Source organism: Ruditapes philippinarum, unplaced genomic scaffold, assembly GCF_026571515.1.
Source record: "Ruditapes philippinarum isolate M1 unplaced genomic scaffold, ASM2657151v2 ctg12_1_1_1_1, whole genome shotgun sequence".
Classification (NCBI taxonomy): Eukaryota; Metazoa; Mollusca; class Bivalvia; order Venerida; family Veneridae; genus Ruditapes; species Ruditapes philippinarum.
In genome coordinates this window covers 124,077-143,859 of record NW_026861084.1, presented here as the reverse complement: position 1 = coordinate 143,859, position 19,783 = coordinate 124,077, and the positions used below count along the sequence as shown (strand labels likewise).

Genomic DNA, 19,783 nt, shown 5'->3' with positions numbered 1-19,783 from the left:
TATCCATTTAACTGCTTGCCATTCACAGTGTAGCTGCCAAGCAAGTTAAACAAATCGATGATGGTGAAATTATGAATTAAGAAACATCTGTGCAGTGATCATGGCAATGTAAAAAAGACATATATAATTAGTTCTAACACAACTGGTCGACTTATAGAAAACGAGGGACAGAAGCTGTATGAAGTAATGACACGTGGTAGGAAGATTGATATTTTTGAAAAGATGAAATACGTTGTTGGTGAAACCAGGATCTTTCAAATAGAATCTATTTGAAAGACCCGGTGAAATATGGCCATTTTTTGTTGAGAAAATGCGATACAATAAGTTTAAACATTAGTACAGTAAAGGAAATAATTTAGTGTTGTTCAACGAATATTTTGACGTCATTACCCATTATTATTTCTTGGCCCCGGAGAGTATTCGCCATGTTTATTATGTTTAATTTTAAAAACTGATAAATAATTAAGCCATTTTAGAATCAAAATGAATAGTTTACACGGATGTAAGTATTTTATATCAGTTACATAAATACAAATAATACATATAATTGGATTTTTCTTATATAATTTCACAATGAAAATCAGCAAGAAAGGCCCTGGCATACAGTAATTATTGGAGAGAGCAGAGCGGTTTTCGCGAATAAAATGATTAAAGCAACATCAGCATTATAATGTATAGCTAACTATAACCATCCTTATGTTTTATGTTGGATGACAGACATTTCATATCAAGATTCGCCCGATGATGATTCGCCCCCGAAACGACTCGCAACCACTTCTGTGCAGGATTGCTAACATAGGTGTCTGGTATTCATACCACTTAATATTGAACATAAATTTAATAAAAAAAACTATTTGATTTTTTTAATTGACAAAATTAATGTAAGTTCTTTTTTATAATCAGTTACTTGTCCTGGAAAATGAAACATTAACGCACATTCTCAATAAAGCATTTGAGGTTGAAAAATATTAAAAATTTGATGTTGTCATTGTGTCATTTTTTAACGCTGAAGTAAAAGTTTAGGGTATTTTGCAAGTTTGCCAGAAATATTTTGAACAAGAAACTATGATATAACAGGATGGCATTTATTTCGGTAATGACACTGTATTTCTTTGGTAACGTAGATTTCAGATCTAATAATGTAACATATTGGCTGCATATTAATAACAAATGTCTGTAAAATATATCAAAATCTGTAAATTCTCTATCTAGAGGGACTTTCTAACCCAGGAAAATTCAAAGAAGTTTGGGTACCTTGCTGATTTTCAGTCAAATTTCTTCAAAGTTAAATATTCGTAGAAAGCAAAAATAGTCAATTTTGGAAATGATTATTTTATGTCTTCATTCAAAGGATATATATCATATATAATATATATGAGAGGTCGAATGCATACACAAATTTTGTATAAGCAATTTTTTTTCAAAAACATTCAACTTTCCACTTTCTTAATATTTGGAAAATTTAGTTCTAAGCAGTTCGATATTTATCCCCATATAGGATGTCACGTATGTTTCATTTTATTCAAATGCAAGTAAAGGTTGAGAAAAAATTTTATTTTTTGTAAAATAATTTATATTTATGGATATTATTTTAACATTATTATATATAGAATGAAATACGGCCATTAAGCTCTTTGCAGAAACGAATTAGTTGTTGCTGAGAACATCAATATCTTGTAATATATTTTTTAACATTTCTGCTGGTACATCAACATATTATTAACATATCTTTCCTTTGTAAAAACAATTTGGTGTCTTCTTACATCTTATACAAGGTAACCGTTACTAACAGGCATGCTAATCCAACTTTATCTTTAATTTTCAAAAATTTTTGAATTGTAAGTTGGAGTAACGTATGTTTCACACTCGCTCATTTATGAACTTTATCACGGAATTTAAACTTACATGTAAAATCGACTTTTTTATTTAGAAATCAAATGCACATCATTCTATGTCATAAAAATGCGATTTTTATGTTTTTTATATATGCATGTGTAAACAATATAAGGTCTGTTTGATAAAAGTAACGTTTGTTTCACTGTGGTTACTTAAACAAGTAAAAACACGACCAAAGTTAACAAAATTTACTTACTAATGTCAAATAGAAGTTAATGTTGATGTAATACGTGCTTTCTGACTTCAATTTCCCTTTTGATAAACTTATTTTAAAAAAGTTGATAACGTATGTTTCTGTAACGTATGTTTCATTTTTACATTGAAAGTGGGTTAAAAATGACGCAAGACCGTTTAAGCCGCCATAATTTGTGGTTAATATATCAGAGTTACACACATATTAATTTTCTTTCTTGTTTGGATTCTTCTTTGAATGGATTGGCTCTTTAATGATGGTAACGTATGTTTCTTTTTAAAGTGCTGTTGAAAAGATTTGAATAAAAAATGAAAAATTTCCGAAAATAGAATGATATTTGAGAGGCTGCAAGCTTATTTTTACTTATAATTATATATATGCTGTATTATTAAGCATGCATCGATTCAATTATGTAATTTGGGTTTCACTTCTTATTGTTTTAGGTTTGTCACTATTTATTTATATGCATTTGGCGACATTTGATCATCCATTATACCAATGAGATTTAAACAGTCAAATATAATGTTTACCAATAATCAAAGTGCATATACACACAGCAATGACTAATTGCACATGTTTCGTTTATTCTGGAACTTATTTTTCTGAAACACAATTTCAAAGTTGAAAATTCTAGGTGGCGACAGTAACGTATGTTACATTTTAGAGCATTAATGGTACTTGTAAAAGAAAAATAACAGATAGAAATGTAAAACTGAGAGTGTCCCTATTAGACAAAGTGGCAGCCACCTTTCTAACGACATTTTGACCTCAAGAAAAACCTTCGTATAAGAGCTACCCAGTGGAACATCAAATGCTGTGTTTTATTAACCAGGTTTTCCGAAGGAAAAAACTGGTTATTAGATTGAGGTATGTCGGCGGGCGGATGGGCGGACGGGCGGGCGGGTGGTCGTAAACAATTTCTTCTGTGCGCAACTCCTCCTACATTTTTCAACGGATTTTGACCAAACTTTCACAGAAGCTTTGTCATCAAGTGCCCTGGCGCATATTGTCGGGGTTTTGCGATTAGATAATATTTGACCTAATTATGGCCCTTTGTTTTTTTCCTTATATAGAATATATAGTGAACAATTTCTTCTGTGCGCAACTCCTCCTACATTTCTCAACGGATTTTGACCAAACTTTCTCAGAAGCTTTGTCATCAAGTGCCCTGACACATATTGTCAGGGTTTTGCAATTGGTATATATTTGACCTAATTATGGCCCTTTGTTTTTTTTTCATTATATAGAATATATAGTGAACAATTTCTTCTGTGCGCAACTCCTCCTACATTTCTCAACGGATTTTGACCAAACTTTCAGAGAAGCTTGCTCATCAAGTGCCCTGGCGCATATTGTCGGGGTTTTGTGATTGGATAAAATTTGACCTAATTATGGCACTTTGTTTTTTTTCCATATATAGAATATATAGTGAACAATTTCTTCTGTGCGCAACTCCTCCTACATTTCTCAACGGATTTTGACCAAACGGATTTTGACCAAACTTTCTTAGAAGCTTTGTTATCAAGTGCCTGGCACATATTGTCGGGGTTTTGTGATTGGATAATATTTGACCGAATTATGGCCCTTTGTATATTTTTTCCTTATACAGAATATATAGTGAACAATTTCTACAGTGCGCAACTTCTCCTACATTTCTCAACGGATTTTGACCAAACTTTCACAGAAGCTTTGTCATGAAGTGCCCTGGTGCATATTGTCAGGGTTTTGTGATTGGATAATATTTGACCTTATTATGGCCCTTTGTTTTTTTTCCTTATACAGAATTGAACAAATTCTTCTGTGCTGAACTCTTCCTACATTTCTCAACGGATTTTGTTCAAACTTTCACAGGAGCTTTGTCATCAAGTGCCCTAGCACATATTGTCGGGGTTTTGTGATTGGATAATTTTTTACCTAATTATGGCCCTTTGTTTTTTTTTCCTTATACAGAATATATATAGTGCACACTTCTTCTATGCGCAATTTCTCCTACATTATTCATGTTTTACATTGCACATAGTTACATTGTTTGTTGCTTGTATTTGTATTTCAAATACAACATATTTATCTACAATGGTGATAATTGAAAACCTGGTTTCATGGCATTGCCATGTTTCTTGTTGAGAATGAGCGTAAGGGTTTGTGATTAGATAGCTGGAACAGTGATCCATTATTTATTCCCCTTCAATAATTAATGACCTCTTTCTTACCACATCTAAAAAACTAATGTACCCTTCAGCTGTCAAAACTAAATTTATGTAGGGGAACTGGATAATATTCAAACACACTTTGCTTATTTACTAATCAAAACAATTTGACTTGCCAAGCTACATCGGCGGCACGAAATACCCAAATACACCCAAATATTGCCCAAATATACCCAAATATAGCAATATTTATTTTTGTTTGTATAAAATATAGATTATAATGAGAAATAAATAAATATTTATAAAATAGTATGACTTAGCCTGCTATAAGTATAACTTTCATTCATTCCGTTGAAATGGGCAGTTAAGATGTTGTATTTGTAAGAAAATAAAGTTGTGACATTTGCTTATCTACTATATAGGTTCTTTATGAATGTACTTGCAATTTTAATTCAAGATATGATATTTGTTGTCTACACTTACATTTTTAAGGTGTATTTTTGTTGAAATTTCATATCATATAGAAGAAGAATGTCCATGTTATTAAAAAAATAGCTTTAATGGAGTGCATATACTGTATTTTGGTTCAAAAAACAATGATAGGAAAATGTATATTTGGGTATGTTTGATTATATCTAAGTGAAAGTGTATATTGTATTCATGATTAAAACAGCACTTTTTTAGTATAAAATATTTATTTTTAGTATAATTGGGCAATATTTGGGTATATTTAGGCAATATTTGGGTATATTTGGGCAAAATTTGGGTATATTTGGGTATTTCGTGCTGCCCAGCTACATGTAGATTCTGAGATATTTTGTAGAGGGCCCCTATTGCTCATACACTAAATAGCACAATATCTCAACATGTTGTACAATTAGTTGGACTATCTTATTTACATGATCTGAGTTGGGGAAAACAGTAACCGGTTTATTAAAAATAAAACGAAATAATCCATTTCTTTAGCATTTAAATTAATTGAAAGGGATTAAAAATCTTGAAATTCTTGAGTAATCTATCTATCTCTGGATACTGTCAACCCCTCTATGGTGAAATTATGAACTACGCACACAATAATCTAGCAATGGGAATGTTAATCATGATTAACGATTGTAATTACTTATGAATGTTCTCAAACATTTGACAAAATTTCAATTTAATTGTTTATTTACAAATATAAATGATTGTAATATTTGTTAAATATTATAGTTTTTGAATGGATTGTCATTTAATTGAGGTGATGGAAGTGTTATCACCTCATCATTTAGAAATAATCTGGTATATTTTTTCCTCCTGAGACTTATTAAGGGACACACTCTACAGTGTTAAATATCTTTATTCAGGGTGCACAAGTAGACTTCATGCTTTCTATATTATAAAAAAAATGTGCTGTTTATTTTTCTGACAATGAAATAATTGAAATTATTGTATGTATTGATTGTACCATAAATAAGTGTTCAATTACTGGAACAAAACTGGGCAAATTACCAAATATGACATCCAGTCTTCTCAAGCATAATCTTCCCAAGATTCAAGATCTGTTTATTCTGCCTTATGATGCATGATTTATTTTATTACAGATGAGGATGAGGACATTCACATATGTGGTCTTTGTCATGCCCAGTTCAGTGATGTGGAATTGTTTATACAACATAAGAAACACAAGTGCCCCGTTAGATTAGCAAGGCAGCAGGTTGGTTTATGATTTAAGAAACTTACACATTAAAATATATCTGAAAATCTAGTAAGTCCTTCTAAGGATTGGTAAAAAAAGGAAAGTAATTGGTCTTATACATGTATTACATATGTCATTGAAAATCATATTATTTATCAATACCTTCTATGCTTAAATTTTCTGATAGAAATTTTTGCACATTAATTACAATATTGCAATATATCTTACACTGTAAGTGATATACTGTAATTGATATGAATAAAACTTATTACTTCATTGTTTAGCATAAAATAAATGAAATTATTCTGTATTAAGGAGACAGGTGATGTCAGAAAGTCCCAGATGTTACCTTCAGTGACAACTTCTATCCAGAATGATCATTTTACACAGTCACTTCTTCCTGTCATTGACAATACAGCAGTCCAGGTAACACACCATGCAATTGTAGCATAGACCCCCAACCTTCCTAGAAAATTATGGGGACTTTGAGTTTTAGGTTTTTAAAACCCCAGGTAAAGGCCACAACAGCTAAATACAATGAATCCATACTGCGAGTTGGTCATTACCCCAACTATTATGGTGCTAAAACAAAACGCTGCAGTGCAGTGGTAGGTGAAAGATAAAAACAATCCATTAAGTCATTTCCCTTCTATAATGTCTAACAGTTGACTGGTGCAGAACAATATCTTCTTTAGTTTAATATTTAAATGATGACCCTACTCAGTCGCATTAAAGTTCACAATCAATGAAGCCTTAGCTTGCAACTAAAGATGTCAGAAGATGGCTTATTCCAAGGCAACAATATAGAATACGATCTTCTGTAATTTTAGCAGTTTTGTAATGAAATCAAAAGTTGAAAGTATGCATTACTGGTTTCTAATTGAAATTTGCATAGAAAGAGGTAAATTTTGTTCAAGATAAAAGTGACAAGCTTGTTAAAAATTTGATTTATATTGGTCTTGTTTAGTGGAGATTGTGTAAAATATGCATACATTTACATATAGCCACTGTCGTGGTTTGAGTATTGAATTGTTAAAATTAATGTCTTTATTTATTGGATTGTATTTTAAAAGCTTTACTTTTGTCATACATCATATGTGTATTTTAACATATCCAATTTTCACTCAATTTCACCTGTGAGTTTATGTATGTAACAGGGTTCAGTGGAGGACAAAATGGCAGTTCAGCTGAGTCAGGATGGAACAACACTTGGGTATTTTCCTGTAACTCATCAATCTGGGCAAGATACAGGTACATTGTCATTTAAATTTGGTTATTGTTTGTTATTGTTGTTTAAATTTAGATACTTATGTAATAGACTTGTTGACAATTCTGTGATTAAATCTGTTTTTTTTTCCCACGCTCAGAATATAAGTTTTTCTATTTGCTGTATTGTGAACATGATCATTTACCAGGCAACCTATTTATATGATTTTTGATACATATTATATTGAAAATACAATACATGATGTAAAGTGGAATATGCCTAATGCTGGGTTTCCTTAGAAAAATATTTGAGAAAATCTGCTCTTTTTCATTTTCATGATTTCATACACTGCTTAATTAAGTACTTAACTCCATATATAACACTTTTGTCATTTTAATGCCCCGAGTACTTTGTGGGGAAGGGTAAACAGATTTGCCTTTGTCCGTACATCAGGATGTATTACTGTCTGCTCGAAGAATAGTTTGTGTAACTTTAAAAGTAGAACTTCTACAGCAATGAAACATAGAATGAAGTATAGTTGACAGCAAACATGCATCAACTTTCATAGCTGGGTATTTTAATGCAAATTTATTGAAGATCAGTAGTTATGCCCTCTGATTAAAGGCATAATTGCTACAGTTACATATAGACATACAGCAGATTGAAATCTACATGATAGAATGTCTTTAAACTTCGCATGATCTTAAAATATGATAACAGAAACATTTTAAGGAAAGAAGAGATCACAAATCTATTAAGCTAGACTGTCCAAATTTTACTTTATAATTCAAACCTTAAGTTTAAGTTTTTTTGTCTTGTCACTGGCTTTTTGAACAGAACTAGCAATTATGACCTTATAAAGCAAATTTAGCATAATATAGGTGAAATGAAAGTTTCTGTACATTGCAAGGTATAAATTTGATATATCGCATGTAATTGTGACCTTTCTGTTGCAGGTACACTTACACAGCACCAGTATGTTATACTACCTGGCCAACAGGATGAAGACCCCAGTCTTTGCATTCAGCCTGATTCACAAGTTTACTCAATCCCTGAAACAGTATATACACTTAACTCACATTCACTTCAGCAGTCTACTGAACAATTATCAAGTTCCATCCAAGATACAGTCAATTTTAAAACAGGGTTGCAGCTTGGAGAACCAGTCAATTACAGGAAAACTAGCAATGATGATGAACCAGTAACATATACAACCAGTGAATTTCAGGAACCAGACAACCAAATAATTACTGAAGAGTCAGACTGTGTTACAACTGATAACTCACAGGAACTAGCATGCTACAGCTCTACAGATGAAAACATACAACCAGTCAATTATTCTAAAAATAACTTATCACAAACTGAAAATGGCATGATAAATTTGTTACAGAATGAACAACCAGTTGTTATACATAATTTGAATAATCTTAACTTACAACAGACTGAGACACCAATTAACTCTATAAATGAAGCTAGTCAGTCACAACCTAAAGTAATGGAGAGCCAGTCTATGCTGAGAGAGCATTTGATAAGCTCAAATGACAAGTCTCTACTGAAAGTAGGTGGAAACACTAGACCAGTCACATTGGTTAAAAATATGCATGGAGAACAGCCGAAGACTAAAACAGTGATAAAAACTATGGTTGTGAAGAAAAGAAGTGCCCCTAAAGTTCAAGATAATATATCCAAATTTCAGTACACCATCAATGATATTGCTGAAGCTCCTAAACCACGTAAGCATTTGTTTAAATTAATTAAGTCTTCATTCCTATACATATCAATACTATCAAAGTCACTCGGATAAATGATTTTCCCAAAGGTTTACTTGAAATTAGCCTCTATCAAAATATTTATTGTACATAGTGCTACATGATGGCAAAGGCAGATCACTTTCTGTTCAAAAAGGTTAAAGCAGCCATGCCTCAAAATTCATGCTAATACTCCTGTAAATTTTGAAAAAGGTATTTGAAATTAAAATATTGTAATGTTAACAAAGATAATAATTTACACATTGCAAACAGCACTAACAAATAAACAATCTACTAGAATTACCAAAAAAAGGTCAAAATATGCAAAAGCCCTTGCTGGATTAGACACGCAGTAGAAATATGGTGTTAAATAATGCAAAAACGGTAATTAATCACACATAAAATGTAAATCATCATTTTATTCTTGAATCTTTTTCTTGTCTTTAAATCTTAGTTAAATTTCTTTTCAAGTTTATTTTCTTGAAATATTTTGGCTTATCTGGAACCGTGCAGCTTTCAAGATTAAGCAGCCAAGGAGGCACAATAAAGTAAGATTGACTAGCTTATGAATGGTGGTGTAGACATGTTATCATTGGAGCTAGGATAAAGGATTGCCCTCAACTTGATTATCCGGCTCCGATCAAATGTATTATTTGGGAATGACATTATAAAAGTTATTATCTATATTTACAGCTCCAGCCAAGAAAGCAAGTAAAGCACCACTGGAGAAAAAGTATAAATGTAAATTTGAAAACTGTTCATATAAAACAGGTAAATAAACAAAAGTTGTCACTTTATAAACAGTTGAATGAGTTTTCTTTAGAATGATAAATTAATTTAAAATTAAAATTGACTAAAAAGAGTACAAAAGTGTGTGTAAAAGTTATAAATGTAAATTGTACTTCTTTAAATATAAAAGTCTGCACTGGACTTGTTGCACAGAGCTCCCATGAGGCCCAAACGCCTAAAAATATGAAAATTTTGCTTGGGTCACCTAACTTAGGCTAAGGCACTGAAAACATAAACAAAAAAATATGGAAAAAAATATTAATTTGAAAATTGACTATTTGTGCAATTCTTAATCTTGGAGATAAAAGGAGTATAAAAGCTTTTCATTTTTGGGACATTTTGCATGTTTTGCAAAAAAGCAAATGATCAGAAATATTGCACTCAAGTTTCTGGTCCAGACTTACATTAAATGGTTAACAATATTAAGAACAGTGTAGCCAGTTCTTTCATGGTAAAAAAAACTAAATGAAGTCCCTTTAAATTCTAAAATCTGGAAGAGCACTTTGGTATTAAATGAAATTTTTGTAAATAAAGTCTCAACTTAAAATGAAGGAGAGAAAAATACAAATGTTGAACTATCTATAAATTTAGTTAATACCTTAAATAGTAGTCGGAACAAATACCTTTCTTTGTAATTAGAATAATAATTTCTAAAATCAGCATTCTGAATATTTGCAGCATACCTGAAGGATTTAGAACGACACAGTAGAATCCACACTGGTGATAAACCATACAAATGTACACATTGTTCAAAGGCATTCTCGCGCACAGATAAACTTACCTTACATATGAGGTACCACATGGATGACCGGGTGTTTAAATGTAACCTATGTAAGTCTTCTTTGTTGATTTGTGCTAAGAAAGTTCAGACCTTGAGCTTGTAAACTTCTCATAGCTTTGTCCCAAATTTTAGGATTTCCATTGGTGATACTGAATATACATTTTGTGGCAGTTTCTGGCCAATGAAATATCTGATATCTGAGTATGAACTTAGCAAAATTTCTTTATAACCTCAGGTGCTGATTATCTTACACAAGAAAGCCAAGGTTGATGACTATGTAAAGTTTATATATTTGATAAGCTGAATATTGAATTGTGATAGGATTTAGCAGTGCACCTTCAATAAATCAATAAATTTTAGTTAATGTTATAGGGGACACAAAAAGAATACTTGATTATTTGAGCTTACTTTGGTAATTCAGTTTACTTTGTTGGTAGCCCTTTAACACAAAGATTTGATTTGTTCTTGTAATGAATGTAACATCAGGAATTTTTCATTCTCACATACTGTACTGATCATCAAATACTATACATGTAATGGTTGGCATTTGTTTGATGTGTCAGATACACAGGGGCAATTAAGAACAATGACGTGTGTCGGTAACTCTGCATCAGGAAATATATTGGGCTAGTATCAGGTATCACAGTGTTGTTACAACTGTGTCCAAACAATATAAATTATATACATACAGTATAGAAACAACTAGGACTGAACAATAAAGTTGATGTGCTGCAACTGTCCATCATTACAAGCAATGAAGCATGAAATTGTGTCGTTTATGGCAAGTTATACCGGTTATGTAAAGCAATTTGGTTAGCAAATAATTTGAGAAAATGTGGGGAAAAAAACAAAAACTTAAAAAATTCTGTTTTATCATAAACTTTAGTAAATTGATTTTAATACAGGTAACTACAGTGCTGTTGAGAATGGTAGCTTAAAGAAACATATGAGAATGCATCTTGATGAAAGACCATATGGGTAATGTTTCATTCTACTTACAGATAACGGAGGAAGGTAGTCTAGTACTGGTGTAACTCTCCAGGAACGATGGTTAGGAAACTACCCGCCTATATGACTGAAATACTGTTGAGAAAGGCGTAAAATTAAACAAACAAACAAACAAACTTACAGATAAATTATTGTTGTGATAATTACCAGTTACATATCTTATGTATGTGATTATCAAGACAAGAATGTAGGTTTAAATTTTAACCAGGTGATAACAAGATATATTTGTATTACTGACAAAATCTGTAGTATTTACCTGTAGATACAACTTTTATTGTTATTTTATTAAGATATGAAAAAAATGAATTTTTGTCTTACTGAAAGACCTTAAAAAATGCATTTATGTGGTAAATTCAGATTTTCGGACACATCTGTTAGTATACAACCATAAGCATTGTTCAAGTGGTTAAGGTCATTGACTTTAAACCTCTTGCCCCTCACCCCTTTTGGTTGGAATCCTGCCAGGGACTTTGGATTCTTCCATATGAGAAGACTATCCAGGTAGCCGGTTCGTGTCTGAAATAATGCACGGAAGGGCACCTGAGGTTTTCCTCCACCAGGAAAGCTTGAAAGTCATTATATGACCTCTACTGTGTTGGTGCGACGTTAAACCTGACCAAAAAAAAAGCATTTACTGAATAGGCTCTATAAATGTTTCTAAAAAGAATATTTTGATACATGTATGAATTGCTCCAAATTTTTTATTGTGTAAAAAAACATTTGCTTGTAAGAATTTTTTTAACATTTTATTTATAGTATATTATAACTTATTAGTATTGTTATATATGTACAGTTGTCAGGTGTGTCCTTACAAGTCAAGGTCATCAAGCCAGTTACAGATACACCTGCGAACACATACAGGAGACAAACCATACTGCTGTAAAATGTGTGATGCTGTGTTTAAAGTAAGCTCTGACCTACATCGCCATATACGGGTACATACTGGTGAAAAACCATTCAAATGTCAGTACGACACATGCTCATACCGCTGTGCTGTCAAAAGTGAGTAAAAAAAGTACACTTTATTCTTACATAAATATGTATATGCTTTTAGGGGTTCATTAAAGTTGGAAAAGTGTACATACATTATGTACTTGATTTAATGGTTTATTTTGCTTGTATATGTTGATGTACGTATATTATTATTGTCATATATAAAAAAAAAATTGCTTTCTTGTGTAAAAATCTTTTAACTTAGAACCTCTTAATAAGCTAACACATGTTTCTGAAAATAAGTTACAATGGTTATAAGAGATGTCACGTTTAAACGGACTAGGTCTGTTTTTAACCTAAAACTGGTTATAAATTGCAATAATCGATAACCGAAGTTAGCTGAAAAACTTAGATATTTTAGATTGATTTTAAACATTACATTTGTTTTTAGCTCGACTATTCGAAGAATATGAGAGCTATTCTAGTCGCCCCGGCGTCGGCGTCGGCGTCAGCGTCCGCGTCGGCGTCTGCGTTGGTTAAAGTTTTTTGTAAAGTCAAATATCTCAATTACTGCTTGAGATATTCAATTGAAACTTACAATACTTATTTATAGTAACAAGGTACATCAGATTAACAAGTTGGATAACTCTGCCTACAATATTGACAGAATTATGCCCCTTTTTAACTTAGAAATTTTGGTTAAAGTTTTTTGTAAAGTCAAATATCTCAGTTATTGCTTGAGATATTCAATTGAAACTTACAATACTTATTTATAGTAACAAGGTACATCAGATTGACAAGTTGGATAACTCTGCCTACAATATTGACAGAATTATACCCCTTTTTAACTTAGAAATTTTGGTTAAAGTTTTTTGTAAAGTCAAATATCTCAATTATTGCTAGAGATATTCAATTGAAACTTACAATACTTATTTATAGTAACAAGGTACATCAGATTGACAAGTTGGATAACTCTGCCTACAATATTGACAGAATTATACCCCTTTGGAACTTAGAAATTTTGGTTAAAGTTTTTTTTGTAAAGTCAAATATCTTAATTATTGCTTGAGATATTCAATTGAAATTTAAAATACTCTTTTATAGTAACAATTTTTATATGTTTGCAAAATTGCATAACTCTGTCTGCAATATTTGCAGAATATTTGCCCCTTTGAAACTTAGAAATTTTGGTTAAAGGTTAAAGGTCTTCAAAGATATTTACTTGAAACTTTACACATGCACTTAGGGTCATAATTGTATGTCACTGACCAAGTTCCATAACTCTATCTTGCATTAAGGCTGATTCATATCCCCTTTTCTACTTAGTCTCTTGGTTAATGTTAACATGATAGTTTTACATATCTCAATAACTATTAAAGATATTTATTTAAAACTTCACATATGCATTTAGGGTCATAATTGTAGGTCACTGACAATGATCCATAATTCTATCTTGCATTTAGGCTGATTTTTATCCCCTTTTTCAACTTAGAAAGTCATGGTAAAGTTTTGCTTGTAAGCAAGGGTTTGTACCTTTTTTGGGACAATTTTATGCATTCATAATAATAAAGCAGTGATTAACTTGATAAAACATCTTAATAACAAGCCTTTGTACCTTTTCTGTCAAATTTATGTATTCATAGGTAATTAGTATTATTTTACTCAATTAAACACCCTTGGGACATTACCTTCCGAATAGTCAAGCCAAAAATTAGCTCTTTTGTGAACTTAAAAAATTTAACATTATAAAGGCTCTTTTACTATCAAGCACTTAGAATAGTCGAGCGTGCTGTCCTACCGACAGCTCTTGTTTAATGTCAAGATATGACAAGTTTGTTTTTAAAAAATTTTTTCCGATTCCATGCTATCTTATCTTGTATGGTATGGTCCTTACGGACAACAGTTACTCCATAATAGAATATGTTGTGTAATATGTTCTGTAAAACACATGCAAAATGTGCTATCTTCATATCAATAAAAAATAGTGAAAAAATAAAAATATTCTTTTGGTACGGTCGGTTAAACGTTTAACACGGTTACTAAGTCACCCCAAATGATTATAATGCTAAGATCTATGAACATTATTGCTAAAATACACCTACATTTACATGAACTTTTTTATGCCACCGCAGCATCTGCGATGCGGTGGCATATAGCGATTCACCTGTGTGTGTGTTTGTTTGTGTGTGTGTGTGTTATATAGATTATATAGTGAACTTAAAAAATCTTCTTGTGAAAAACCACTTGTCCAATTTCAACCAAACTTGGCAGGATTGATCCTTGGGTGAAGGGCTTCCAAAGTTGTTCAAAGAATTTCATTCCATGCAGAAATCTGGTTGCCATGGCAACCAATAGGAATTATAAGAATAAATTTAAAAAATCTTCTTGTAAAGACCCAAAAGGCCTAGAGCTTAGATATTTTGCATAAGGCATTGTCTGGTAGACCTCTACCAAGATTGTTCAAATTATAACCCTGGGGTCAAAATCGGCCCCGCCCCGGGGGTCATTGATTTTCACTATATGTACATATAGTAAAAACTTAAAATAACTTCTTGTAAAGACCCAAAAGGCCTAGAGCTTAGATATTTTGCATAAGGCATTGTCTGGTAGACCTCTACCAAGATTATTCAAATTATAACCCTGGGGTCAAAATCGGCCCCGCCCCGGGGGTCATTGATTTTCACTATATGTACATATAGTAAAAACTTAAAATAACTTCTTGTAAAGACCCAAAAGGCCTAGAGCTTAGATATTTTGTATAAGGCATTGTCTGGTAGACCTCTTACCAAGATTATTCAAATTATAACCCTGGGGTCAAAATCGGCCCCGCCCCGGGGGTCATTGATTTTCACTATATGTACATATAGTAAAAACTTAAAATAACTTCTTGTAAAGACCCAAAAGGCCTAGAGCTTAGATATTTTGCATAAGGCATTGTCTGATAGACCCTTACCAAGATTGTTCAAATTATAGCCCTGGGGTCAAAATCGGCCCCGCCCCGGGGGTCATTGATTTTCACTATATGTACATACCGGTATAGTAAAAACTTAAAATACCTTCTTGTAAAGACCCAAAAGGCCTAGAGCTTAGATATTTTGCATAAGGCATTGTCTGGTAGACCTCTACTCAGATTGTTCAAATTATAGCCCTGGGGTCAAAATCGTCCCTGCCCCGGGGGTCATTGGTTTTCCTTATATGTATATAGTAAAAACTTTATAGTAAAAAAATTTCTTCTAGCAAATGCTAGAGGTTAGATATTTTGCATGAAACATTGTGAAGTGAACTTCTAGCAAGATTGTTCAAATTATAGCCCTGTGGTCAAAATTGCCCCTGCCCCGGGGTCATTGATTTTCAATATATAAATATAGTAAAAAGTAAAAAAATCTTATTGTCTTAAGGTACAAGGCTTAGAGCTTGAATATTTGTTAAATGATATCATCTATAGGTACTCTACCAAAGTTGTTCAAATTTTGCGTCTTGTGTCAAAATTAGCCCCGCCCCATGGGCCATAGGTTTTCCTTATATGTATATAGTAAAAACTTAAAAAATCATCTTCTCTAAATTTACAAAGGCTAGAGTTAAGATATTTGGCATGAAACATTATGTAGTGAACCTCTAGCAAGATTGTACACATTATAGCCCAGGGGTCAAAATTGGCCCCACCCCCAGGAGTCATTGATTTTCACTATGTACATATAGTAAAAAAAAAAAGAAATATTTTTGTCTGAAGGTACAAGGCATAGAGCTTTGATGTTTGCTCTATAATATATTCTATGGGTTCTCTACTAAAGTTGTTTTAATTATGCCCCTAGTGTTAAAATTGGCCCTGCCCAGGGGCAGTGATTCTCATTATGTTCACATAGTAAAAACAGAAAATAAAACAAATCTTTTCTGAATAGGAGAAAGCTACAGCTTAGATATTTGACTTGAAATGTTGTTTGGTGAACCTGTATCAAGATTGTTTTGAATTAAACCCTTGGGTCCAAAATTTTGCCTTGCCCAAGGGGACAGTGACCTACTTTCTTGTCCTTTGATGTACAGCAATGAAATTTTGACCATGTGCACAGTTTTAGTTGTAAAATTGAACTTTGATATCAGGTGAACTAGATTTTGATGATGTGACCTTCTTTCTTGTCCTTTGATGTAGAGCTATGAAATTTGAACCATGTGTACAGATTAAGATGTTAAGTGAACTTTGATTTCAGCTGACCTAGATTTTGACAAAGTGTCTTACTATGTTGTCCTTTGATGTAGTCATGAAATTTAGGCTGTGTGAAATATGACCTTCACCACCAAATTCACTAGACTCAAGTGCATTGATATATTCCTACTCTGATCTTTTATTGAGTTTAAACAACAGATTTAACCACTAATCTGATAATAAGAATTAGATAGGTCAGGGATCTATGCATTATGACAATCTTCAAAATTGTATAGAAACAAAGAAAATCTGTTCCGACACTACTATTTAGTGTTGTATTAATGCGGTGGCATAGCATTTTTCTCAAATGCAATCTTGTTTTTTCTGTTTTATTTTCAGGTAATCTCAAAAGTCATTATCAAACACATCACAGTCAAATCACTGAACATAAATGTACTGAATGTGACTTTAAGACTTCCAGCAGAAAAGCTTTATTTGAACATAAGAAGATTCATGATTCGAATCCAGAACTGACCTGTAAAACTTGTGGTTACCAATGTTCTAATAAAAGTGCATTACGCAATCATGTGCGTATACACGGGGCAGAGGAACCGTTTAAGTGTACATATTGTGACTATAAATCTGTGCAGCTTGGTAACGTTCAGGCACACATGCATCGTAAACATCCGAACAGAGTAACAAGGAGATTATCAAGAAAGAAATGGAAGAAAGGAAATGTTTCCTTAACTTTACCAATAAAGATTAAAGAAATACTGACAGACGATGATAGTTCTGCTAAAGGAAAAATCCAGCCAAAATGTCAGCAGAATTTTAAATGTGGACGATGCCCGTCTGCTTTTGTGAGAGAAGATTCATTAAAGTGTCACTTAAGACAGCATGATGATGCAAGCCTGTCAACAGCATATGCTGTCCTCAAGTTACAGCAGCCAGTCATAAATACATCAGCTGGTATCATCCCTACATCTGATTCTGTCTCGTCTAGTTCTAATCAAGCTGATAAAAATGTTCCTGGAGATGTTGATACAAGAAGCAATGTTTTATCCAGAAAGTCTGAGAACAATATTGGCCAAGTGCAGAGTAGTAGAGATAAAATATCTCAAGGTGAAGGTTTTATTGGGCAAGGTCAAATGCTACCAAATCAAGCAGTGACCTTGGGAATTAATGATATTTTAATGGCTGCAGGTATGGCAGGATTAAATTCCGCTGGAAACTCACCAACTTCTAAACAGCCCAGTGAAACAATACAAGATTTATCAGTAAATGGCAATATTGATCAAACTGTTACTCTTAATTCCAGTGCTGCATTTCAAAGCACTGGGAATATGGGGCTTCCGAGTACCATTGTAGGACAGTCAGCACAAGATGTCCCATCAGTTCAAGTGATGCAAAACATTTCATTACCATACATAAGATTACCAAATGGACAAGTTTTAATATTGACTGGTCAAACCTCAATGAATCAAATTATCACTCAACCAGATGGACCTGTCCAAAGTGACTGTGGATTGGTACCTGGGACTATAGAACTTCAGTCTCAGTTATTAACCCAACCTACTGGTTCCCAGCAACATCAGATAGTGCAGTGTGCAGCTGATTCCACAGTTTCTACTCCACCACCCCAGATTTCAGGGCCGCAACAAGGTGCTGTTTTAACCCAGCCAGGTGCTATACCTTCACAAGACAGTGCTTTAACACAACAAGGTGCTATACCAATACAAATTATTCTTCCTAGTGACTCCCAGCAAGCAGTTCCCCTTGTATCTCAGCTTCTCAACAGTGTAATGAATAGGACAGCTAATGATAGTGATGGGCAGAATCAAGGTTCTGTCTTAGTGCAGGGTGTCAATCCATCATCTGGGACAGAAAATGTTCAGAATTTTGTACTTCAGATACCTTCACAGTCTGGTATATCCAGGGATGCTTCTGGAAGTATCGGTGAAAGTCAAAGCTTTGTTTTACAAATACCAGGTGCATCTAGTTTTAACTGAAAATTATGCATTCACATTAATTATAGGCTTTTTAGCTAAGAACAAAGAACAGTATTTGACATATTTAATCAAATTTGTTTAAACTATACTGGTTGGGGACCACCTAAACCGGACAACCACCAAACCCGGACAGCCCATAAAATGCTTAATTTAGTATTTTCTTTGTAAAGCGGTTGTCAGTCACTTTTTTATCAACAATAAATGCATGTTTCTTCTATAATTAAGTAATTAATTTTATTTCAACCTCCTTAAATGGTAATATTTCAATGTCCATTTCAAAAATGTTGACGTTGAAATTTGGGGGTCAAGAAAGCAACGCATGGCCTCATATATATACCAGCTATAATCTTTTGCGAGTAAACAATAGAAAATCCAAAAACTTTAGCATTTGCTGCTGAAATATTGTTTATCATGTTGAAAATCACAAATCAAAACACCCAACTTTTATCTAAATTAAATCATGTCATGTACATATCTGTCCGGACACATGGTACTGTAGTGTAGACAATTTAGGTAATTTTGATACCCTCCCTGTAAGCCTCATATATAAGTGTCAATGCAATTAGAAATAAACAAACTAGTTTGTTAGTTAGGACAAGAACCTAGCTGAACTGTGTCAAATTTTTAGGTCTCTTATGATGTTAAAAATTATAAAATCTGTATGAAAGAATGTTCAAAAAGTGTCCGGTTGATGGACCCCAACCAGTAATTTGATTGTATTTGGAAAAAGCAAACTTCTTAATATATAAAATCTTTTACCTTGGCAATTAGATTCTACCATACTGACTGAATTAATTAGGTCTTTTTCTTTAAATAAAAATTACAATTTATTTAAATATATGTTGTAGGCCAGTTCAATATGTATTGTATTTACCGGTAGTCATGAAATTGAAAAAAAACAATTGATAATATGTAAAATATTGATATTGCTTCATTTGTTGTTGCTTTCCTTACATGAACATACATCCTTTATTGGTATTCATGTGAATGTTATTTGTTGTTTGTGAAAAACTGTTAAATAAAAATAAAATTATTTTGTTCAACAACAATCTAGCTTTTTGAAATTCTCTTTATATTTACACTTAAGGAAAAAACTCAAGGTAAATGTTTTTAAAGAACTTTGAAAGTTCCCCTCCCCCCCCCCCAAAAAAAAAAATAAAATAAAAAAAATAAGAGGACCATAATGGCCCAGTATCAGCCACCAGAGTTTGTTGGAAAATTTGCAAAGTTTTATCTATATTTGGAAACACATCCTA

General features: G+C 32.6%; 1 protein-coding gene across 1 annotated transcript; it reads left to right on the top strand.

Moving 5' to 3' along the window:
* Nucleotides 1-394: 394 nt before the first annotated feature.
* LOC132714448 (uncharacterized) lies at nt 395-19,569 on the top strand. Its single transcript, XM_060697335.1, has 10 exons — nt 395-502; nt 5,817-5,929; nt 6,227-6,337; nt 7,069-7,162; nt 8,075-8,851; nt 9,560-9,637; nt 10,334-10,486; nt 11,342-11,414; nt 12,238-12,446; nt 16,918-19,569. The coding sequence occupies exons 1-10, from the start codon at nt 484-486 to the stop codon at nt 18,525-18,527; spliced, it is 3,237 nt and encodes a 1,078-aa protein (XP_060553318.1). The 5' UTR covers nt 395-483; the 3' UTR covers nt 18,528-19,569.
* The last annotated feature ends 214 nt before the right edge of the window (nt 19,570-19,783 follow it).

Bases quoted from the DNA above. Each gene is read 5' to 3' on its own strand.
- LOC132714448 (XM_060697335.1), top strand. The intron at 7,163-8,074 runs GTACATTGTCAT...TTTCTGTTGCAG, and splicing joins TCAATCTGGGCAAGATACAG to GTACACTTACACAGCACCAG. The intron at 12,447-16,917 runs GTGAGTAAAAAA...TTTTATTTTCAG, and splicing joins ATACCGCTGTGCTGTCAAAA to GTAATCTCAAAAGTCATTAT.